The 24,366-nt window shown below is 48.7% G+C and overlaps 1 protein-coding gene and 1 long non-coding RNA gene across 12 annotated transcripts in view; one reads left to right on the forward strand and one right to left on the reverse strand.

The window, feature by feature from the left end:
* Positions 1 to 24,366, forward strand: part of FNBP1 (formin binding protein 1) — a 117,611-nt gene that overhangs the window by 47,300 nt on the left and 45,945 nt on the right. For all 10 annotated transcript variants that reach the window (XM_037494311.2, XM_037494312.2, XM_054688679.1 and 7 more), the window contains exons 3-6: positions 8,433 to 8,489; positions 9,130 to 9,277; positions 23,520 to 23,582; positions 23,996 to 24,100. In XM_037494311.2, coding sequence (XP_037350208.1) covers positions 8,433 to 8,489; positions 9,130 to 9,277; positions 23,520 to 23,582; positions 23,996 to 24,100 — 373 coding nt within the window. The remainder of the gene's footprint in view (positions 1 to 8,432; positions 8,490 to 9,129; positions 9,278 to 23,519; positions 23,583 to 23,995; positions 24,101 to 24,366) is intronic.
* Positions 16,274 to 22,114, reverse strand: LOC129144801 (uncharacterized). 2 transcript variants are annotated; one of them, XR_008549427.1, is made up of 3 exons: positions 22,017 to 22,114; positions 20,880 to 21,010; positions 16,274 to 16,808 (listed from the first exon to the last, which is right to left on the reverse strand). It is a non-coding gene; the product is annotated as an uncharacterized LOC129144801 (long non-coding RNA). The 2 variants fall into 2 exon arrangements; XR_008549426.1 differs by lacking the exon at positions 22,017 to 22,114 and adding an exon at positions 21,257 to 21,363.

Consider the following 24,366-nt stretch of genomic DNA (forward strand, 5'->3'; position numbering starts at 1 on the left):
TGCACCTGTCTAAATCCAGCGCCCCCTCTTGTGTCTGAGCTCTCACCCCCTCACCCCCGTGGACTCCAGAACTCTGTCCCAATAGATTCCCCTCTCTCCTACGTCACCAGTTCTTCACTCTCCGCTGGATTTCCCCCTTCAGCACACAAATGCCCCGTTATGTCTCCCGTCATTAAAAAAGAAAGAGGAAAATTCCTGAGCTCACGGTCCCCACCGGCTCCGGCTATGTCTGCTTCCTGGGCAGCAGGCCTTCCCCCGGGGCCCGGCTCGCTGTCTCCAGCTCTGCGCTGCCACCACTCAGCCAGACAGCTCAAGGGCACGGTGACCTTCCTGTTGTTCAACCCAAACCTCACTGGCCCTGACCCGTTAGCAGCCTTGCCGGCGCGCCCTTCCCCTTGTTTGCTGGAAACCTCACCGGCAAGGCTCCCTCGCCAGCTCTGCTCTCCTCCTGCCTCCTTCCCCTGATGTACGTGTCCCCGGCCATCTATTCGGCCTGACGCCAATGTGTGTCTCCGAGCCAGACCTCTGTCCCGCACTCCAGACACCAGTCACCTGAAATCGCCATTTGGGTGGCTCAGGACGTCTGAGCAGAGAGGCGCCTGCAGGGACTCTCTCCAGTCCAGCCCCCTGCTGTCTCACAGGAGACTGTGTCTTTCCTGCTTTGGTCCAAATGTCCCTTGCACTGTCCCCATCCATCCTGGTAACTCTACTTTCTAGATTTATCCAGGATCCAACCCCTTCTCATTACCTCCTCAGCTGCCCCTGGCCCAAGGCCCTCTCGCCTGGATTGTCCTCCTCCTGACTGGTTTCCCTGGCCCCTGTTGTCTGTTTTCCACAAAGCAGCCAGATCATGGGACTCGTCCAAAGTTCCAGCAGCTCCTCCTTTCACTCGGAATAAATCCATAGTCCTTGGGGGTGAGAGGATTCACCAGAGACAGAGTGGGGAGCAGAACAGGCAGATGGACGGAAAACACTGCTGAGGGGAGCAGCAGGGAGACAGGAGAGGTCTGCTGCGCCATGTGGGTAGCTCCCTGGCTGGGGATCGAACTCTTGCTGCAGTGTCTGGTGATAGCTTCATGGTGCTGAGACTTTAACCCCTGTGCCACCAGGGAGGCTCTAAATCCACAATCCTTACCGTGCATTCCCACAGAGCCCTCCATCGTGGGCCCCACACCTCTCTGATGTCCCCCTCTCTCCTCCCTCCCTGCTCCACCCCACAACTTCCGCTGCTTCTTGTACATCCCAGACAGCTTCCCACCCCAGGGTGGTTGCAGGGACCACGCCCTGGATGTCATCTCTACCTTCTTCCGCAGGATCCCCCGGCCACTCCCGTCACCTTCCAGTCTTTGCTCAAATGTCACCTATCCAGAGAGGCCTGCCTCTGTCCCCTACTGCGCTGCTCAGTTTTTCGGGGCTCTTGAGTTATACTCACTAGTGCCCCTGGCCATCAAATGTGCTCAGTAAATAGTTGCAGATAGAGTGAACCCATAGGGGGCCTCCAGGTCTCAGCCTTTGGATTCTGGGAGGAGAATTATGTGTCTGCACCCCGCTGGCCTGTGAGCTGATGAGAGTTTAACAAAAACTACTGACAACATGTCCAGGGAGCTCCAGGGGGACTCTGATGAATGAGACACAGGAAGTACCCAAGTCTGGGGAGCTCACCTTCTATGGAAAATGGGCCACATGCAAATAAAGAGCATTTAAAGATAGCATTGCTCCTCCCCCCCGAATACGCTCAGTCAGTGATGCAGTAGGGTGTGATGAGGGGGCGGGGGGCTCCTGAGCTGGACTGGCCAGGGAAAACCCCTGACTGGAGAACTGAGGACAAGCTGACACAATGGAAAGATTTGCCAGTAGCTCTGCAGGGTGAGAATGGGTGTGTGCCAAGGTCCTGGGGTAGCAACATGTTCAACAGGCCATGGGACTGCAGCACGTTCCGTAAATGCTTGCTTGGAGTATCAGCGTCCACTTGACCTTTTTGAGAAGGCATCTGTCATGATAATTTTTATGTTTTCTACATTAGAAGGAAAAGTGCTCCCTTGTTTTAGATGCAGAAGATGATAATTAGGGCTTTGGGCTGGCAAACTTCAGCCCTCAGCAAGTCCACCCCCTGCCTGCTTGTATAAATAAAGTTTTATTGAAACACAGCCAGGTCCATTCCTCTATATATTGTCCATGACTGCTTTGGGCCGACAGTGGCCGTTGAATAGTTTTGGCAAGAGAGACCACTTGAGCGTGACCTAGATTTTACGGAAGTCTAAAACCTTCACTCCCTGGCTCTTTGCAGAAAAAGTTTGCTGACCCCTCTTGTAGTTATTTACTCAAGGCAGCGCTGGGTGAAGTTCCTAATATAATTGTAAACATCTTTTATGGCCTATATGAAACCCAACTGTTGCTTGCCCCGAGCAACTCTTTTTTTCTTTCTTTCTTTTTTTTTTTAAGATCTGAATTATTTGTTCTGGCTAGATCATGAATTCATGTGATTAAAAATTCCAAAGGTATAAAATGGTTTATAATGAAGTGCCCTTTCTCTTACCCCTGTCCGCAGGGACAATAAAGCTATCAGTTTCTTTTGTATCCTTCCAGGGAGATTTTTATGCCTACCCAGATGAGGAGATGTGTGTTTTCTTCCTCCCGTCCCAGCAGTTCAGCAGTCTGCCCTGGCCTTTCTGCGGCTGCCTCTCATCTGTGGAGTCTTGATTATTCTGAATTATTTGCCACTTTGAACAAAGTTGCAGTTGGGCCAGCCCATCGAGGAGATAGGGTCCAAAAAAATATCACTCTGGTTCCTGTAGAATCTGCCCAGTGGCCTCCTGGGAGGCTGTGATCCTGAGCATTCCTGGCAGAAGTAGTCATGCCATTAACCTTGACCCTCAGAGCTTCTGTTACTGGTCTTTGCTTATCTTTGCCAATTTGGTCACTAAAAATTGCTAAGTCTGAGCTGTGCCTGTGTGTTGACCTGTGAACGAGGGAAAGCAGGTTTTTATACATTTGAACCACTTGTACTTCTCAAACCATTCACGCCCAGTGTTTTTTTTTTTTTTTTTTTCTTTTATTGGAGCACATTATAAAGAAAGGGTGACTATGTAGAAATCCCGCTCTGAAGATAACTACATTTCAATTTACTTTGACAGTAAAAAAAAAGACATTAAAGGGCCTCCCCGGTGGCGCAGCGGTTGAGCGCTGGGTTGCAAAGCTGCCCGCAGCCTCTGCAGCGCCAGTTCGAACCCCGGCTGCTGGGCGAGGAGGTTCCCACATGGCGCGCAGACCTCTCCTGCCACCCGCTGCTCCCCTCAGCAGTGTACTTCGGTCCTTCTGCCTGCTCTGCTCCCCGCTCTGGCTCTGGTGAATTCTCTCACCCTCCCGCGCTTCTGACTGTACCCAGTGCGTGTATAAATAAATAAATCTTAAAAAAAAAAAAAAAGACATTAAAGTGAAATGGAGGCATTAGTTGAACTTTAAGTAATAAACTCAAGATTTAGCCAAGAGGTTATGAAAACCTTGTACGATGGTCTCACTGTTGTTGTTTTTTATTTTTTAACTCCATGTTGTCATTTTAAACATGCTCACTGACTCGCTGCGGAAAGATAAAGAAAATAATATTTACCTGTTTTGCTTCCTCTTTGAGCTGAGCTATGTCATTTGGTCTGTAACGTGAGCCCCATGGTTAATTTGTCTTAATTCTATATTTAAACATAGACGTATGCTCCCCATAGTTCCTTCTACCATTGCCTAAACTCTTGTTTCTTGGCATCAAGAAAAATAGGAATATCTTCCCCCCAATTAGAGCTAGTGGGTTATCCTCCTGTTCTTTTCTTTCTTATTTGAGAATGCCAGTGTACTTGGCAACAATTTGATTTAATTGTTCCACTTTCCTTCTCTAAGTTGTGTTGCTGTGTTGTTTTTGATGGAAAAGCCTGGGGCCAGCCAGATTCTTTTTTTTCTTGCAGGTGATTTGCTTTTCTTTTTTGACCACAGATGTGGATTTTTGGGTTTGACTTAGCAGATGGATAACTTCACCAAGCAATGCGCCTTATTGATGATTTTTTTTTTACCCATTTTCTTTAGACCCCTTTCAAATGCAGATTCAACTCTTCATCTATTGCAGGGGAAATTTTTCAAATTTTATCTGAGTATTTTTTCTATTCTAGTTATCGGGTTATATACTTCAGGGATACAGTTTTTTCCTCCCATAACATCACCTTGTTTTTTAGATCATCATTTTCTGACTATGTTGGCTGCTTTCCACATGGTGATTATCTCAAAACTTTCCTCTAACGAAGAGGCAAAGAGCACTGACTCTACTCTCCCGATGCCCGGGGGAGGGGGAAGGCGGTGGGGGCAGGCTTGATTCTTCCACATAACAGATGTATCGGGCCTCTGAGTTTCAGCTCTCAGATCTGTAAAAGGTGAATAGTAATTCCCGCCTTATGAGGTTGTGGAGGGGATTTAATGAGATGAAGCTTGAAGGTCTTTGGCCCACGCCTCGGCAGGTTTTGTAATTAGTGTAAATAACACAGTGGTCCAGTTGGCTCTGCTTCTAGTTGAACCCCACCCCTGAGCTCTGGGTGGGGCACAGGTGGGGTGAGGGCCTGGCCTGGCACATCTTGCCTTTGAGACGCTGAGCTTTGTTTTTGAAACTTTGCTAGAGGTTCTGTTTGAGTTCGCCCCATCAGGTGGGTCTTAGTCCTTTGGAATCCCTAGTTTGGGTGTTTCCACCCCCAAGGTGCATCTGTCTTGGAGCCCTGGAATGTGGAGACCTGGTGCTCCTGCCTGTGCTTGGCCCAAAGCCTTTCTGCTGAACTCTCCTGTCACAGGAGTGCCTCACCCCCCCCCTCCCAGGTGACCTCAGTCTGGATCCATTTCCAGGTCTTGTGACTGTTCCCCGCTGGTGGCCATGGAGGGGCTCCGTCAGCCCGAGCCACCCCATCTCCGTGCCTCCCACCCGGCCTCAGGTCCTGATGTGCTTGTCATCGTTTTATTTTCTGTTGTTGAAAACTTTCCAGCTTTCAGTTTTCTCCCTTTGTTAGAAAAGTATGATTCTCTCATTGAATTTTATTCAGTTATTTGTACCTGGGAATCTTGTGGTGAATTTTCAAAAAAAATAAAGAAGCACAAAACAAAACAAGGCATTCCTGGGTCCTGCCCGGGGCCTTCTGTTCCAGCAGGTCTGGATGGGCCCCGGGTTGCCCTTTGTAAGAGCCAGTACCCTCTGAAAGAATAGGAATCCCCCTGACCTTTTCGTTAGCCTTTCTGCAGAGCAAGTTAAGAGCATAAAGCACTAACAATTTCTCAGAAAGACCCTATACATTTCAAGATGTGTTTTGTGGTTTATTTGCTTACTTCTTCTTTAGCTGTCTCATACAGAGAGGGCCAGAAAGCCCGTCTCCAGAGAGTGAAATGAAAGTGGATCTTTTTTTTTGTAGTGATTCCCAAGAGAAATAGCCTTAGACTTGAAATTCTCCTCCAGACCCCTTAAGCTTTTAGTTCTCTGCTGGCATTTGTGGAGTGAATTATTCATGGGTGCTTTTAAGGAGCACTTTGAATGCAGTACCGGCCAACATGTGGGGGTGATAGCCCCGTGGACCTGGAAGGTCTTTACAGGGGATCCCCACCACCATCAGCCTCTCATCCTGCCCAGGACTTGAGTGGCAGAGGGAACCTTAGAGATTGCTGATTTCACCTGCATCTGTCCAAGCTGTTTCCTTCAACTTGATGCATAGGGTACTTATTTTTATGGCTGCTAAGGACTAGAAGCTAACAACAAAACATGGATTTAAATAAACCTTTAACATAACAGTTTTGAGAGAATTTTTATTTAAGGTGTGAATTCAAAAGGGACCTTTTCAGGTGGCCTCCTTGGTGCACAAGGAGTTCAACATCAGCACTATGAAGCTATCTGCAGCCACTGCAGCACAAGTTCCATACCCGGCCAGGGAGCTTACCCGTGTGGCGCAGCAGACCTCTCCTGTCTCCCCTCAGCAGTGTGTTTGAGTAGATCTGCCTGTTCTGCTCCCCACTCTGTCTCTGGTGAATCCTCTCAAGCCGCTCCTCCGCTGCCCCACCTCTGGTATGCATAAATAAATAAATAAAATAAATCTTTAAAAAAAGTGACCTTTTCAATTCAGGAGTTACCATTAACAGAAGAAATGGTTAATATTTAAAAGCACACACTAAAAATATCTCACATGTAAACCGCTCTTCTTCTCAGTGCTTGGTCTCCTGTAGACGCGCTCTCAATGCATCTGGGAAGGAATCTACCAATCACCAAGTCCTGGGTTGCCACGAGCCCCCCCATGTGTGCCTGCGCTTGTGCTGATGTGGTTCCTCCCAAACCTGACCTTACCAAGTGGTTGTGTTAAGAAACTTAAACTAACCCTACTTAAACTAACTTCAACTAACCCTTAAGGCACAGCCTTTAAGGAGATACTGCCTTTTCATTACCCCCCCTTTTTTTTAAAGATTTATTTATTTATGCATACAAGGCCTGGGGTACAGGCCAGAGGTGGGGGGCGAGGGGTTGGGGTGAGAGGATTCACCAGAGACAAAGTGGGGAATAGAACAGGCAGATCTACTGACATTCACTGCTGAGGGGAGCGGCAGGGAGACAGGAGAGGTCAGCCGTGCCATGTGGGTAGCTCCCAGTAGCTGCGGATTGCTTCATAGTGCTGATGCTTAACCCCTTGGGCCACCAGGGAGGCCCCTGCCTTGTCTTTCTTTCGGGTCTAGCTGTATTAGATACACTTGGCTATCTATGCAGAGTCTCAGCAGAGCAAAGTTGGCTTCTTTTGTTGAAGTGTAGCTCGTGCAAGGGCAACTTTCAAGTGAGTACATCCTGTTTTCACCCATTATTCCAACTCTAAAAATTTTTTAGACACATCTCTGTTGCATGAATTATGATAATGAATTATTGCAATTCATTAATTGCAACAGTTGCTATCAGGCTAGATGGGGTGTACCCCCTCGGAGTGTCCAAATGGGAAGGGGCCGTTGAGGTCTCTCCCCCGACCCCCTCGGACTTACAGATGAGAAATCGGAAACACAGACTTGCTCACCAATTTGTCTCAAGTTGCATCATCCAGGTTTGACTCAGGTCTGGACCCCGGAGAGTGTCCTTTTTACCAAAGTCCACACTGAGTAGCACTTTATAGAGAGATCACATTTCACTTCGTATGTAAAGTGGACCATAAACTGTAAATGTATTAGCTCACGTTTTTTCCCCTAGGCAAATCTGTAGGTTCTGGGGAAATGGAAGAAATAAAATGTGAAATAATGAAGTAGCTATTATGAAAGAGGAATAGCAACGTGGACTAAACGGGAAGTGGAGAAGGTGCTGTCAAATGAAGAGTCCCCTGTCAGCCTCGGCCTATTGCCTGAGTCCCAGAAACCAAAGTCAGGCCCCCGGGAAGTCAGCCAGGGGGACCCCTGTCAGTGTGCTTTCCTGCTGTCTGTGACCTCTTCCGTTTTATGCAAATGTAAACCTGCTGGATGTAGACAGAGCATTTGGGTTCTTGACTTGAGATGGGGTTAGGGACAGAGGCTGGGCTGCTCCGTTAAAGGTCAGACCTGTTAAAGGTCAAAAGCCCCACCAGTTAGATCTCTTCACTGCCTCTGAGGCCCTCCCTCAAGTCTGGACTCCACTTCCTTGGGGAGACTTCTTCACCAGGAGCTCTCATGAATATTTGGGGGGAGCAGCCACACAGCTTTGAAAACATGCCCCTGGCACTTAGGTTTTTAATTTTTTGTGAAGAACTGAGGTGTAGGCCAGAGATGCGGGGGGTGAGTGGATTCACCAGAGACAGAGTGGGGAGCAGAACAGGAAGACTGACTGAAATACACTGCTGAGGGGAGCAACGGGCAAGACAGGAGAGGTCTGCTGTGCCGTGTGGGTCAGCTCCCTGGCCAGAGATTGAACTCAGGCCTCAGTGGTGATAGTGCGGAGACTTAAACCCTAGGCTACTGGGGAGGCCCTGTAGATTTTTAATTTAAATTTTTGGACACCATCCTTATGCTTCCCTTGGACTTAGAAATTAGAGCAGTAACCCCAGCTAAAGAGGATCTGAGAGAAGGGTGACCTGGTGGGAGAAGCAGTCCCCAACCCAGCTACAGAGGAAAACCCTGCTGTGTGCACGGGTCCGGACACCCAGGTTAGGGCAAGTCAGGTATGTGCACTCAGGCGAGTGCCCAGCTAGCGACCACTTCTGTGCTGATTTGCTCTCCCATTGAGGTTAGAGAATCAAGGCCATGCAAGTCCTTAATAAACCCAGTTTCGTCTCACACATGGAAGGATGGAAGGAGATGAGTGGATTCCAGCCATGGGTATTTGTGATTTATTTTTTAAAGCTTGCAAACAAAAGCACCCATTCCATCTTTCATTCCTGATTTCTCTTTGTTTCGCTGTGTAAGGTGATATGTCTGCATTTTTGTTTTAGGAATCTTTCGAAGAAATACCAACCTAAAAAGAACTCAAAGGAGGAAGAAGAATACAGGTGTGTTTGTCACTGATCGTTACATGATAACGTTTATGCAACTGGTGAGGCTTATGAAGGAAAAGGAGAAATATATGTCAATAGAAATAAATCACACCGCCCATTTTTGTGTCCTTTTTAAATCGGGAGAGAGGATAATAAAAACTCACTCAGTGAACTTTTCTTACACTGAGTCACTCCGCCTATTCCAGATTGTTTTAGTGAACGTAATTGGGGAAAGTGTATAAAATAATCTAGGCAAATACAGGAATGTGGGTTGGATACTTTACAGTCTCTGTTTGGTTTTGTAGTAGCCAGAGATGTCCACTACAGTTGCAATTAAGGCATCTTCACCTGGACAGCCGAAAAGTCTCTAATTTAGATCCGAATGTCCACTACACATAGAGTATGCAGGTGTATTTTGGGTTTTATTGGGACCAAGCCAAATATTGCCTTACAGTGTGGCATTTGGGTTTCACAAAATCAAAAGTGTTCCAGTTGTAATTAAGTCTGAGCCATTTGGATGAGCTCTTTTGCCGTGTGATGAATTGTCAAGGTCCCATGGGAGGGCAATGCAAATTAACCTGATCTTAATTAATGAACATTCCACAGTGTTAGGACGGAGGGGCAGTGTTTGAACGGGTACTGCGTTCTGCCCTAGGTACACAGCATGCAAGGCCTTCATTTCCACCCTGAACGAGATGAACGACTATGCCGGGCAGCACGAAGTCATCTCGGAGAACATGACCTCGCAGATCACGGTGGAGCTGGCCCGCTACGTGCAGGAGCTGAAGCAGGAGAGGAAATCGGTAATAGAACCTGTGTTTTCTTCCTAAGTCAGGACCAAAGCTGATGGGACTGTCCCCAGAAGCTGGCCCTTAATAGAATCATGGCCGATGGTGGGTCTTAAACTGAGACCTTTGAGAATCATATGAAAATTGTGGCCCCTGCTCCTTGAAAGAGTGTCAAGGTGTTTAACATACTACTGTGTGTTAGCAATAAATAATATACACAGTGGGGTCTAAACATTCATGGATTAAATGATTTGGTTTTATTTCAAAATAATTTGCTAAAAATTTTAATAACATACATTATGCAAGTGTTCAATAAACACTTATTATGACATATATGTAATATACAATTTCAAGGGTGCCTCTTAACTCTTTTTGAGGATTGCAGATATCTAAAGAGTAAGCAACATAGTATGTTGAAGGGCATAAATAGTATCAAGCTGTAGCAAACTAAATGCTTATAAAGAATTCCTAATTATTTAGCTCTACCTACTCGGTTCCCTGGGCTTTCTGTTCCTCTTGCAGCTTTTCATAGCTCTTATTAACAAAAGTGAAAAGTGTACACCTAAGTAGAGTATATTTATTCTCGATATGCGGTCTGAAGAGATTTACCCTTAACCTGATCTGGATGATACTTTGACGCTTGCAAGGGGTGATGATCTGTTAGCAGTAAAGCCCCAAAGTTGGCAGGGGGAGCTACTTTACTTAAGTTTGAGTCCATAATGATTCTTTCAGTGCTCTGGAGACCCATGAGCCAGCAGATAGACCTGGTTCCTGCGGAAATGGAGGAGACATTAAATAATCATGACCACGGTGGAGAGCAGGTTTTCAGTGGTGATCACAATGTCATGTAGACAGATGTTGATTATAATGCTGGACACCTGAAACTTACATGCTCTTATAAACCAATGAGAATTTATGTTAGAAATGCTACCAAAAATATAATTACTGAATTGCCATGGTGATGGTTCCTACATATGATTTCCTAAAATACCAAGACAGGTGCCAGGGAAGCACATAATGGCAATTCATCAATGCTCATGCTTTCCATGAGGGTTGAGCTTCCCAAGGGGCTTCACAGCTGGGGCTTCCCCAGACCTGGGTGCATGAGGAGGGGCTGCATGGGACAAGCGTTTACAGAGGGAGCAGCCGCTGCAAAGGTTCTGAGGCAGAAGGTACTTGAGCATCTATTTTAGTTCTTTCTCAACTATAAATATGGAGCATGTGGCTTTGGGTTTGCTTAAGATACCTGTCTTAAGATCAACCCAGTGGCTAAACACAAAACAAAACAAAACAAAACATGCTAACAGACTGAGATGAAGAATCTCCATCTGTTCGCACTGAAGCGATGCTCTCAACTGGTCACAGTTTTGCTCTCCAGCTATTAACATTTGTCAGTGTCTTGGAGACATTCTTGGTGGAATTAGGGGATGGTCAGGGGTGGAGGTGGCTGGGTGGTTGCTGCTGGCATCTAGCCCACTAGATGCACGGGGCCAAAATGCCCTAGTGCAGAGCCTGAGAAGCCAAGCACCAGAGCCCAGGTTAAATGACAGTCTCCGCCAGAACATTAAAGAAGATTTTTTCTTTTATATGAGGTAAAGGAAACAAAGAGGTTCAGAATGAAGCCCACATGCCTAATGTAATCATAAAACAAACACAATAAATCTGAACTTGATGTTGCTTCCCTGGTTCCTGAACTTCCGCAGACCTTGCACGGTTTAGCCTTTTTCCTGTTTGCTACATGGCTGGTGTGTCTCTTGAGTGACCTTCCTCCACCCATACAGTCTAGCATTTTTGGCCAACACCCTAAACAAAAACTATGCATTTACCTTAGTAAGAAATATCAGTTCTATTTCTGGAGTGAATCATCAGCTGTGAGGCCCACATAACCTGCCCACCTTGCTGCCCCTTAATCCTGCCTGATGTGCTCCTGCCTCAGGACCTTTACACGACTTTTTAAAAGTTTATTCATTTATGTATTTATTGTAAAACTGGGGTGTAGGCCAAAGGTGCAGGGGGTGAGGACACACCAGAGACAGAGTGGGGAGCAGAAAAGGCCAATTTACTGAAATACACTGCTGAGGGGAGCAGAGAGTGAGACAGGGGAGGTCTGCTGCGCCCTGTGGGTAGCTCCCTGGCTGGGGACCGAACTCAGGCCTTCATGGTGATAGCACAGAGACTTAACCCCTAGGCCACCAGGGAGACCCCTGCATGACTTTTCTTTCCTTGGAAATCTCTCCGAGATACCTGCAGACTCATTTCCTGACTTCTTTCTCAAGAACCTCACCTTTTTGTGTTGAGGTATAGCTTGTTCACCTTATTTAAAGTGACAAACCCTGTGGTCGCCCTATTCTCAGCCCCTTTCCCCTGCTTTTACCTTTTGCCTAGTGCTCCCTACCTCCTAACATTTTATGTACGCCCAGGTTTGTTTCTCTTTCATCCTACCATAGAGCATCAGCTCCACGAGGCAGGAATTTCCTTGTCCACTGTTGTATCCTGAGCTTCTGGAGTCGTGTCCATGGCCTAGTTCTCAGCTTGGCTGAGTCCTCAGACTTAGTTTAACTAGTTGAGGACCCGTGTGTTTCCTTGCTGGGTTAGGATTGGGTCCTTTTATTTTATTTACTCACTTAATCATGGGTCTTTTTTAACAGTCTGTTGGATCTGTCTTTTGAATTCTGTTCCATTTTTAATCAGAAATTATAGTCATCCATAGAGTAAATTACAGGTAGTGTAGATACACGTTAAGTAATATCTTCCAATACATATCCTGCTTTTATGTTAAGGAAAATTACAAGACACACAAGACAACTTTTGACTCTGGGTCAAAAGTTCTGTTGGGAGAAGCTGTAAACCCTGGGCTCTCTGGAAGCATCTGTAATGACATTAAATGCCAGCAAACACGGGAGCCTTGGAAGTTTCTAGAGTGAATATCAGTGAGCAAGTGTGTGTCCGTGATGTTTTCATGAATGCTTCATGGACATTTTTGCTCTGTCCTACATACTAGTCACATTTTGGGGGAATGGCCGCTTCACGTGGTGGTGTGCTGTATGTGGGTACACTGCACGTCAAAGAAATGTGTTATTAAAGTGACATTGGCTCATAACAGCATATGGATTTCGGGTGTGTGGCCTTCTCGTCCACTCCCTGTATGTGCTACATTTTGGCAGCTAGCAAATGTCCAGTGTCGGTGCTCCATCTTAAAACTGATCCTCTTTGCGGATTTACCCACCCCAGACCCCTTCCCCTCTGGCAACCACCTTCCTGTTCTCACAACCTAAGAGCTTGTTTTATCTTCTACTTACTGATGAAATTATAAGTATTTGTTTTTCTCTGTCTCACTTGCTTCACTGAGCATGGTGCCCTCTGCGTCTCCCCCTGTTATTGCAGATCTTCAGATTTCATTATTTTATACCTGAGTAGGATCGTGTGTGTGTGTGTGTGTGTGTGTGTGTGTCCCACCGCCCCACCCCACCCCCATTTACCCACCAATGGGCACTGAAGATGCCCAAAAGTGGGATTGCTGGATCACATGAGTCCTGTCAGTAATTTGTTGAGGACCCACGAGACTGTTTGCCATAGTGAATGTACCATTCACATCCCCACCAGTGGACATGCCCTTTTAAAAACTGTTCTGGTGGGCCTCCCCGGTGGCGCAGCGGTTGAGTGCTGGGTTGCGAAGCTGCACGCAGCCTCTGCGGCACCGGTTCAATCCCCGGCTGCTCTCCGGCCACCGGAGGAGGGTCCCACATGGCGCGCAGACCTCTCCTGCCGCCCGCTGCTCCCCTCAGCAGTGTACTTCGGTCCTTCTGCCTGCTCTGCTCCCTGCTCTGGCTCTGGTGAATTCTCTCACCCTCCTGCGCCTCTGACTGTACCCAGTGCTTGTATAAACAAAAAACAAACAAACAAATAAATAAAAACATGCCTCTAAAAAAAAAAAAAAACTGTTCTGGTGATGGGGCCTCCCTGCTGGCCTAGGGGTTAAGTCTCAGCACTATCACTGCTGTGGCCTGAGTTTGATCCTCGGCCAGAGAGCTGACCCACATGGCACAGCAGACCTCTCCTGTCTCCCTGCTGCTCCCCTCAGCAGTGTATTGCAGTAGATCCGCCTGTTCTGCTCCCCACTCTGTCTCTGGTGAATCCTCTCATCCCCTGCATCTTTGGCCTGCACCCCAGTTCTTCTATGCAAAATTAAATAAATCTAAAAAAACCCTGATTCTGGCAATATTGGATATTTAATTAGTCTCAAGCATTCTCGCTCATGGACCTTGGTAACTGAGGTTGTAGCCATGCACTGATGCCTCCCACTGCCCCTGGGATGAGGACCCTGGTTTTGCATGTTTGCACAGGAGTAGGAGCCTGGAGCTGTCGGGGAGAAGTTGGCTGGGTTTCAGGACAGGCAGATGCCTTGAGGTGGTACATGTGCAAGCACGTGCTCTTATCTCCACTGAGTTGTTTTCTTCACCTCCCACCCCAGGGTGCTGGCTGAAATGGTATGAACATCTTCGTGGGGGTTAGCTTTAAAGAGGGAGCCCCTTGAGGCCTCATGCTAAGCCATATTTCTCCTCTAGACTTTTCACCATTGTCCACTCGACTTTTCTTGGTGCATGATCTGATCTGCCAAAGGGCAACCTTCCTGATGAGGCTCCTCGTGAGCAGACGTGGCTGGACAGAACAAGGACTCAAAGCTGGCCCTGTGATGGCAAATCTCGCTGCCTTTTTGCTGTGCCATGAGCCCAGTGAGCCCAGACCTTCCCCAGAAGAGTGGCGCCCCCCTCGGGAGTGAGTCCACGAGGCAGCTCCCTGCAGAGTCTGCAGTTTGTGGGTGAGGAGGGCACAGGACCAGCTTGCAGTCCAGCAGCTGAGCCCAGGAATCCACAGCACCCCCACCCCGAGCTGTGAGACCCCCTTATGTAGGTTGAGAGCTGATTATGATGAGCTCCTTATGGGGATGGGGGGGGACGACTTGGAGAAAACCAGTGAGAACCCCAAGCCTAGGGCTCTGTATGTGGGGTACAGGCACATGTGCTCCCACACTTTGACCACGGGCATTCTGCTGCTCCAGCCATAGTCCACACCAGAGCTTTCTGATCGAAGGTTTACTCCAGAACACAGGAGCAAATATGTGAGCATATGGTAGATGAGTTGTCCGGTAAATTTCAAATGACTTTCCTAAAAAATGGTGGGTGGCACTAAAAACAGGCTGCTTTTGGGGCCTCCCTGGTGGCGCAAGGGGTTAAGCACCACACTATGAAGCAATCCGCAGCCTCTGCAGCACGAGTACGATCCCCAGCCATCCAGGGAGCAACCCACATGGTACAGCAGACCTCTCCTGTCTCGCCCGCTGTTCTGTTCCCCACTCCGTCTCTGGTGGATCCTCTCACCCCCTGCATCTCTTGCCTGTACCCCAGCTATTGAATGCATAAATAAATAAATCTTTAAAAAAGTAAAAACAGGCTGCTTTTAAGTTTGGGGGTCTACCTACTATTTCTCATGGTTGTCGAGAAATAACCTAACCATCAGGATCATACTTTTTTTTTTTAATTAATGTTTTATTAGGATCATACCTTTTGGGTCCATTCGATGTGGTGGCGAAATCCTGTCTGCCCAGAGGGATGACTGTTGGGTCCTGCTCTTGCATCAAGCTTAGTTCTGAACAGCAGGAGAAATTTATCATCTAGATTTTACTGTCTTTGAAGAGCTGAGTCTCTAGCAAGAGTCTGCGTGGTGAAAAATGACTGACTGCAAAAGAGGGGGTTCCCTTCCCTTTCTGTGTAAACTGGGGAGGAAGTAGGAGAGGGTGGGGGGCCTTGGCCGCCTCTAGGAACATAGTGATCGAGCTGCTAGAGCCTGCTGCTCGCGCTTCCACATCTCCAGCCGTGAGTTAGGATAGCGCTCGTTGCTGGTGCTTTAGAAGAGGTGATGTTTGACCGAATATGCTGGGTGCTCACGTGACCGTGCAGCTCACCCACGTCGCCTTCTCAATGGCCAGGGTCTGCTTGGACACCAAAGCTCGGGCGTGTCCAGTTTTCACAAGCAGATGATTTTTTTTAAATCAAGTGTTACTGACTTGCTGTGGATTTGTGCACAGCGCTGCGTGGTCTCAGCTCTGCACCTCCTGCCGTGCCGGCGGGTGGCACAGACGCCACCGCGGCTCCAGGCCCACGGTGTTTTCCCTAATTTCAGTCTTTTATTCACAAATATGAAATCAGTCAGTCCGTACCCTGTGACAATGCCTAGAATTTTGTGGTGTCCAGTGATAGTGAATACAAATAACCGAGGAATCAATTGCTCTAAGTAGGGCAACACGACTCATTTTAATGTGTAAAATCTGAAGATTTTATACTTGCCTGGTTTTTCTAGATTTTTACACATTTGCTGTAAGTACAATATTTGGCAGCTCTTTAAGCTGACCACATATCAATAGAACTTTTATTTCTTCTATTTGCTCTCCCCTTTTGGGAGTGTGTGCTGTGATTCATTTATTAGTTGTGAAAATGTCTTAAGAATATTAGTAAAACTGAATTAAAGAACAAAAACTCATAATCCCTTATAACCTCCAAAGCCTCAAACCCAAGTTGCCTTTTTAAAAAAATTTTTATTTATTTATACAAGCACTGGGTACAGTCAGAAGCGCGGGAGGGTGAGAGAATTCACCAGAGCCAGAGCGGGGAGCAGAGCAGGCAGAAGGACCGAAGGACACTGCTGAGGGGAGCAGCGGGCGGCAGGTCTGCGCGCCATGTGGGACCCTCTCCCGGAGGGGGCTGGGGATCAAACCAGCGCTGCAGAAGCTTCGCAACCCAGCGCTCAACCGCTGCGCCACCGGGGAGGCCCTGTTGTTGTTTTTTTAAATAGCTATATAGACACCTAGTATCTATTACATATACATATAACTGATAACAGATAATAGATACATATTATTAGTCTTAATCTAGATATAATTTATATTTTCTTTATTCTCATTTTATAGCATTAGTACTTTTACTGTTTCTAAATGAAGTCACAATAAATTGTTATGTTTTTTATTTTTCATGTTTTTTGGGGGGGGTAATAATTGAAACATTAGTGACTATGTTACTGTGTTATTCCAGCTGTTTTAGCTAAACCCCCAGAAGTGCGGGCATGGGGTAGCATGCAGGTTTGCGCCTGTCCATGGCTTGTGGTTCTGGACTGGACTCTGCTCTTTGCGAGCTGAAGGGCCTGGACGTCTGTCTCAGTGTGCTCTGTCGTGTCGTTTCCCGAGAGCATCTGCTCGTGACGAGCAGGAGCTGGGGGTCACCTCTGTGGTCCTGGCGACGATCCAAAGGAAAATGATTCTGTCACCTTAAGTTAAGGTCCTTAAATTCCAGCCTTGATTTCCTAGATAGGAAAGGTGTTTGCTTCTCTCCCTTGTACACTGGGATGAGGCTTGTGGGTTGCATGGATGACCTGACTAGACTGGGGTGGGGTGGAGATAAGAGAGAGAGAGAGAGAGAGAGACCACTTTTACTTAGCCTGAACCTCTGAGTACGGTTGTGTGCACAGGGAACTCTTCAGTTGTAATATAGTGACACTAGAAAAGGAACAAAAGGAGACTTTGTTACTCTAGTTTTGTTTCAACTACTTTGACATTTTTATCAATTGCCACCAAAAGGGCCCTTAGCGGGCAGCCCCGGAGCCCGACGACCATGTGGGGACACCTCCAGGTGTCCCCAAGTCAACTTCGGACCCACTCTCCTCCCACGCCCCTTCCCAGCAGCCTTTTCTCCAGGGGACGACGCTGTCTTCTAACCTGGTGTTCTGACCCAAAGCATGGGGTGGCCACAGCTTCTTTTTCCCTTACACCCCACCTTATACAGCCCCCCCTTATCTGTGGTTTCAGTTACCCGTGGTCCACTACGGTCTGAGAGTATGACCGTAAGAGTTTCCGAGGCAGAGGCCACAGTCACATAACTTATTACAGTGGATTGGTGTGCCTGCTCTATTTTATTAGCTGTTGTGGTGATCTCTTGCTGTGCCTCCTTCGGTTACTAAACAATCGTCAGTTTGCATGTGCAGAGCTAACACCAGCAGATAGTTCAGCACTACCCCCAGCTCAGGCAGCCCCTGGGGGTCTTGAAAGGGCTCCTCTGTGGACAGGGGTGCCCTGTAATATCAAGTCCCATTGACCCTGGCTGCAGTAAATACTAATTCCAAACCCTTTTCACTGCTTTCTCCATATTCACCCCAGGCCAGCCCCTCATCGCTCCCACCTGCACCGCTGGTCTGAGCCTCCTAACTCATCTCTCTGCCCCACACTCGCCTGCAGTCTGTGGTCCGCTCCCAGCCCCAGCCGCTCTCCCTGCAGCAAATGCAGCTTCTCCTCCTGGCTCTGCTGTCAGCTTCCTCTGCTTAGTCCATCCCCAGGTGGCAACCAGCCAGCGCAACCTCAGAATAAGGCAGATCATGCCACGGACTCCCCCATCAGGCTCACTGCGACCTGGAAGCCCCCCAGAGCCTGGCCCTGGCCCGCACCCCCTGTTTGATCCCGGTCTCAGTGTAACTGCTCCGGTGCCAGCTTTCCCCTGCACCTGCCAATGCCTTTCCTGCTCTGGAGCAGCTCTATTTGCTGTGCCCACGGCTTGAGGGGGCATCCGAGACCTTTGCAAATCGTTCCCACACTTGATTCAAATGTCATCCCAGACCTCCCTATGTAAAATGCCGCCTGCACCCACATCTCTGCCTCAGTCTCAAAAAAACCACAGAACTTTGTTTAGTCCCGCTGCTTTCTGCATACTGGAGCCTGCCCGGTGGGCGTGCTGTCAGCATGCAGCGAGCTGAGGAATGAGTGATTAGACTTTAAAACCTTTCAGTCCGGGGCATTACCATCTGAAGTTTCCCCCATCACCGGCTCTGTATCTAAACTCTCGTCAATGACCAGTCTCCTTGTGGAAATAACAGTTTTGTCCCCTCGGAAGGGATCAAGTGAGGGAAGACTAGTCCCTCCCTGCTGGAAACGGATTGTGCTAAGATCCTTTCATCCCAATAGCTGATGAGGGCGTCTTCAGAGGAATGAGAATTTTCAAGAATTTGAAAGCAGGGATTATATTCAAGGCGGATAGAAGGCTGCTGGATGCGGAGATTTCTGGAGCATCAGGATTCCCTAGGGGCAGAGGAGGGAGGAGCCCCGGGAGAAGGCAGGCTCGTGTGCCCAGCCCTGGACCGAGGCCCTGGCAGGCCCCTGCCCGGAGCCCAGATGGACAGCGTTTCGGGTGAAGCTAAACAACTAAGGGGCGCTGGGAGGGAGGCATCTTCGGAACCTTGAACAAGTTCATTGAAAAGATACTTTTATTATAAATGGTTGTGGGGAAACAGGCTTGTGGAATAAAAGCAGAGCCGGACTCCTGCATGTGGGGAGGTTTGTGGTTTGGGATTTCGGGGAGGGGGTGACAGCAGGTCCGAGGGTGTTTCCCGGTTTCCCCACACAGCCCATGGGACGAGCTGCCCCACCTTGATTTCTCCTTCAGTTAAAAGCAGGCGTGCGAGTCAGGCTTGGAAGCCCTTGGCCTCCCAGCCTGCTCCGCTGAGGGTCTTGAGGAAACGAGAATGACTCAGACAGTTTCTCTGGAAACACCTTTTCTGGCCCTTTCAAGCCTTTGTGCTCTTTTTATCTGTGCAGTCTGCGTTTTACTTAAATTTCCAGATGGTTGACTGTCCTCAATGGAGTGTTTCTTCTTTTATTTTTTCTGCATGTTAAAGAAGGGCCTGTCCTCACGCCGAGGCCGTATTTTGCTTTCTAATGTCCTTTATAAAAGGATGGTCTGTTACGTATCTTGTAAAAATGAGCATCTCTGGCACCTAAGGGTGGAGTGTGAATGACAATTGTCCTCACTGCTCTTCTTTTCAGCCTGGGGATTTCTTGCTGAGCAGTAAAATCCTCTCCTCCTCGTCATTTTCCTTTTAAGTGAACACTGGCTTATTTTAGGAGGCTTGGGATTTTTTAGCTCAGCTACTCCTGATCGCTGGGAGATTCCTCAAACATATTTTAGAGAATGAGTTCATGTGTCTAGATTTTATTTGTATGTTTTTAAAGTTCTACCAAAAAGTTGAAAACAAGTAAGTTTAGCTGTCCCCCCAGATCCCATCAGACATTTAAAAGGGTCTATTATGACGTCGGAAGAGAAACTATAGCCTCTTGGTACAGGAGAAAGTGGGGGGCCTTCCTGGGGTCCCCAGAGATGGCATTTCCTGTCGCTGCTCTGATGGCAGCAGAGGGCTCTGCTGACATCATCCCGCAGCTCCAAAAGAAGTGCTTATTATCTCGCTCTGGAGGACAATTCCTCTTTATCTGGAGCTCGGAGGCCCAGTTGCTAGCACACACTTGCTCACTGTCCAGGGAAGAAATGCTTTGCATTGTTGGTTAATAAGCCACATACATCTGGCCCCGGTTTGCTTAACGTTGTAACTGTTCAAGTAGCTTTTCCCATTCAAGGAGGGCGCTCGGCTGGTTACAAAGGACACCGCTATTTAGGTCACCCGATGCGCAGCACCATTAAGGAGGGCTTTTGTTCCGCCCCTTCACATCCCGAGGGATCGGGCTGCACACAAAGTGATTTTGTGAGTGTCAGGGCCAAACAAATTCAGGAGGAATAAGGACCGTGAAAGAAAACCTAGCAGGAAAACACCTAGATTGTCTTTTCTTAAGACACATGTAATGTTTCCAGTGGGGTTTCCAGAGCATTGATTTTAGTTGCACCGAATTGTGGGGTGGTCGGGGGTCCTGAGTGGGGATATTTACGATTAAACATTTACACGTAAAAGTGGCGGGAAAGCTGACTAGCGAAGCCATCGGGTACCTCTCAGAGGAGGGCCCTTTGTTCCAAGATGAGTGCAGCAAAGATGCCGCCAGGAGATAAAGCGGGTCAGCCTTTCCTGTGCTGCCTCCTCGCTGTCTGTGGGTTACCTGCTGCATTTCCTGTCTCCCCCAGGGCAGAGAGACGGCACACACCTGCAGCACAGCTCTGATGAGGCCTGAGGGTTTTCTTTCTGCGTCTGTCTTTGAATCTCAAAGTAAAACTTGGGAGCAGGGAGAGGTCTTTTCAGTCAAGTGCAGGGCCTGTGGTCCTGCTTGCAAAAAGGGGTGCTCTTGCTGGATGGGAAAGTCAGAGTTCAGAGTGGACGAGGGACCTCCAGGAGGGTGGGTACCCTGCTGCCGGGGGTTGGCCGAGCCTCGGCCTCTCCTGAGCCTGTTCTCCGCCAGGCTCTCCCTGAGGACTCCTCACTCCTTCCCTCCAATTCTTTTTTAAGGTGATCCATGCCACGGTCACATAGCTGGCCTGCGTTTGAGCTTGCTCCAGAGGTCAAGGTTTCCCCAGCTGTCCTCAGCTCGACTTCTGACTCCCCCACAGCTTGCTCCTCCCTTGCTTGGTCATTTCTGCCCTTCCTGTTTCTTAAGTCTACAATGAGACTTAAGAAATACAGCTCCTCTTGGGCTCAGAGACCAAAAAAGTAAATGGATGGATAAAACTTGCTGTCGAGAGGCGCTTAAATCAGCGAAGGTGACTTCCAAAGACGCCCCATTCATTCCCTTGTGAAGGAGCACGGTTCTTAGAGAGAGAGAACGCTGACTTGTCCCTCCTCCCGAGCCTCCGGGTCCTCAGCTTACCTTTAGTGACGCCGCTGAGCCCGGGGCTGACCAGGTGAGGCCGAAAGCTGCCTGCTCGGCTGAGGGGCCACGTCATTTGTGTCCTCCCACCTTCCTCCTCCATCGCACCCCACCTCCAGCGCCTGCCTTGTCTGCCCGAAAACAGACAGCACATTCAAGCCCAGTAATCGGAGGAAGGTCGGTTATTAAAGGAGCATTTACAGGTTGTGGAGAGGGCTCAGGAGAAGCAGTCGGTCGGTGCCCGCCCTGGGGCTAATCACAGCGAGCTGCTGTGGTGTGGCCCCTCGTTCAAGGGGTGGGGAGGCCTTCCAGGGACCCCACTGGTGAGCTGCCTGATGGAGCCATGGTCCAGGGACCAGCCACCCTGAAATTCCCACCCCTGGCATGCCAGAACCACTCCCTGGCAGATCTGGAAGACCCTGGGGACGGGGTCCCTGCAGGTCAGCCGCTGGGACACAGAGCAGCCTGGAGAATGGCGCTGGGAAGTTGCTACGACTCTGATGGCGTCAGTGATGTCACAGTCAGAGGATTTGGGGAACACTGGTGATGTGAGGCGACTGGCAAGGAGAGGAGATCATTTTCCTCATATTCCTCTTGTCTCCAGCTGCTGTTCCTTGGGGGTTCCGGCTGCTTTGGTGATCTCATCCGGTCTCCTGGCTTTGAGGGCCCACTTGATGCCGCTGACTTACTCTCATGGCCATCTTTCCAGCCTTGACCCTCCTCTGAGCTTGAATCTCTCATATGACCTCCGTGACTGCCTATAACTAGACCTCCTCCTGGAGGCTTCTAGAAATATCAGCCCACATGTCTAACCCCGAGTCTGGTTGCCCTCCTCAGACCTGCTTCTCTGCCCTTGCTTCTCCTCTACGGCTCAGACCAGTGACCCCAGAGTCTTCCTGACACCTGAGTGTCTCTCGGCCCCTCCCGACACCACTGCCAGCACACCCCGTGACTTTCCTGACCAGAGCACACCCAGAATCCAATGCACTCTCCCCAGCTGCACCAATACCCCAGGGTCCAAGTCTCTGTCACCCTCATCACCAGTGCTCCTCTCCTCCAACCCTACCTCCTAATAGTCTAGAGGTGCCCCCCCATCCAGCCCACAGGAATCCTTGCTGCAAAGCAGCAGGCACCTACCTGGCTCAGAGCCTTTGTGGGTAACAGCAAAATGCAGGTTCCCTTCCATTTAGAAAGATCTAAATAAGCGAGCTAGCCAGTATTCTCAAAAGAACTTCAGCAACTGGCCCTTTGTGACTGTGACAGTTCCCTTGGGGTGTGTGAGATTCCCCCAGGGACTTACTGCAGCATACCATGGTTGAATGATCCCTCCCCGTCCCCCACACCTCGTCCCCCAGAATTTACAGTTCTATTAACAGTGAGGTTAAGGTAGTACTAATTAAAAAATTATTATCCAAGGGCCTCCCTGGTGGCGCAGGCGGTTGAGCGCAGCGCTGTGAAGCTGTCCGCAGCCTCTGTAGTGCTGGTTCGATCCCAGCCGGCTGTGGAGATACCCACATGGCGAGCAGACCTCTCCTGTCTCGCCCGCTGCTCCCCCCAGCAGTGTATTTCAGTCAATCTGCCTGTTCTGTTCCCCGCTCTGTCTCTGGTGAAGCCTCTCACCCTCCTGCGCATCTGGCCTGTACCCTGGTTCTTGTATAAATAAATAAATCTTATAAAAAATTATCCAAGGAAAAACAAATTTTTTTGGCGTGGCCACCTAACATGTCCAGTGTCCTACAAAAAGCTAAATATTTTGGCAGTGGCATCTCGACAAGCTCTCACTGTTGCCGTCTGCACAGACTCTGGTACACAGATGTCATCTTGTCAGAGCACTACAGTGAAGTAGGAAAATAAAGCCTTACATTCATAGAGCGAAGAAAGTAAAATAAAAAGATCTGAAAATGGAACTGTCCACCCCCACGAGGAAACAGCATTATTCATGATCCAGTGGAAACGACCTAAGTGTCCACTGGCGGGGCTGGGGGTGGATCACGTGCTCCGTCCACATGGGGGTTTCAAGAGACGATGAGAAGGATTCAGCCACGGGACATGTTCCATGGATGAACCTCGAAGACGTTGTGCTCAGTGAACGTGAAGGAATAACAGAGCAGACGCCCATCCAGAGGACCTCAGATAGTGCCAGTCCCTTCATAGGAGACCCCCAGGCCAGACAAACCTATGGGGATAGACAGCAGACTCGGGGGCTGGAGAGCATGAGCAGACAGGAAGGTGACAGTGGGAGATGCAGGGTTTCCCTCTTGGGTGATAAAAAAATGTTCTAAAATGGATTGAGGGGTGGTTCCATGACTTTGTGATACTAGAAGTTGTACCACGTAGGTGAGTGAATGGCGTGTGTGCATTTTCTCTCTGGACGGCCACAAAACTCAAGCGCTGAGTAATGCTGTCTTAGTAGAGCCTTCCCGGCATTCGCTCAGGGTGCCCGTCAGCCTCAGAATTCAGCACGTCATCTCATGTGTTAGTGGGAACTCCCTGGCTCTTGTTTTAACTCTCACTTCTTTGGAGTACACCTGCCACCTGATTGATATTTAAATGCTATTTAAATGGGTGATTTTTCACTCAGGGGTGACTATGAGAAAGAGGGGTGCTGATCCCTAATCCCTGGTGTGTTTCCCCCTCTAGCACTTTCACGACGGACGGAAGGCGCAGCAACACATAGAGACTTGCTGGAAGCAGCTCGAATCTGTAAGTGATAAGCAGCCAAAGAACCATCTTTAAAGATCTTCTGATTTGAGGTGTATTTAAGCTTGAGTCAACCCGTGAGTACAAAGCAAACAAAAACACCCAAGAAATGTCTTTCAAGATTTTTCTGATTCGGATTGAATTTATTTCTAGAAAACTTTTTTCCAAAGGAAAACATTGCACCAAAAGAGCTCGAGTGGAGTATTTTTCCTAAAACTCCATGAGAAGAGCCAAGTTCAGGTGGACATAAGTGAGATCTAGAATAACCCCTGAGTGTCCACCTGCCGCAGCCCTGTTCAGAGAGGAATGTTCGGGGTGGGGGGCGGTGGGGGGATGGCAAGAGAACCACCTTCCACTGGGAACCCACAGGCCCACTAATAACTGCGTTCCCGGCCATCATCTTCCTCTGCTTTTAGAGTAAAAGACGGTTTGAGCGGGATTGCAAGGAGGCCGACCGCGCACAGCAGTACTTTGAGAAGATGGACGCCGACATCAATGTCACAAAAGCGGATGTTGAAAAGGTGAGGTGAAAGTGACAGTCTCTCTTTCGTTTCCCTTCTCCCCTCACCCCGCAGTCTGCGCGTGCCCCAAGTTCTCCTTTCTGATGAAACCACCAAAGGTCATTCAACTTGGGGTCGTTTTCACATTGTGTCAACCAGCCTGAGGTCCCAGGAGCTCCCATGGGGGGCTCCTGTGTGTTAGGACTTGAGTGCTTTATCTGTTGAGTCGGCCCGATGGTGACATGGTGAACAGAGGGTCGGAGGGTGAATTCCAGGGACGGCGGCCC

Source organism: Talpa occidentalis, unplaced genomic scaffold, assembly GCF_014898055.3.
Source record: "Talpa occidentalis isolate TD23 unplaced genomic scaffold, MPIMG_talOcc4v2.1 talOcc4.7, whole genome shotgun sequence".
Lineage (NCBI taxonomy): Eukaryota > Metazoa > Chordata > Mammalia > Eulipotyphla > Talpidae > Talpa > Talpa occidentalis.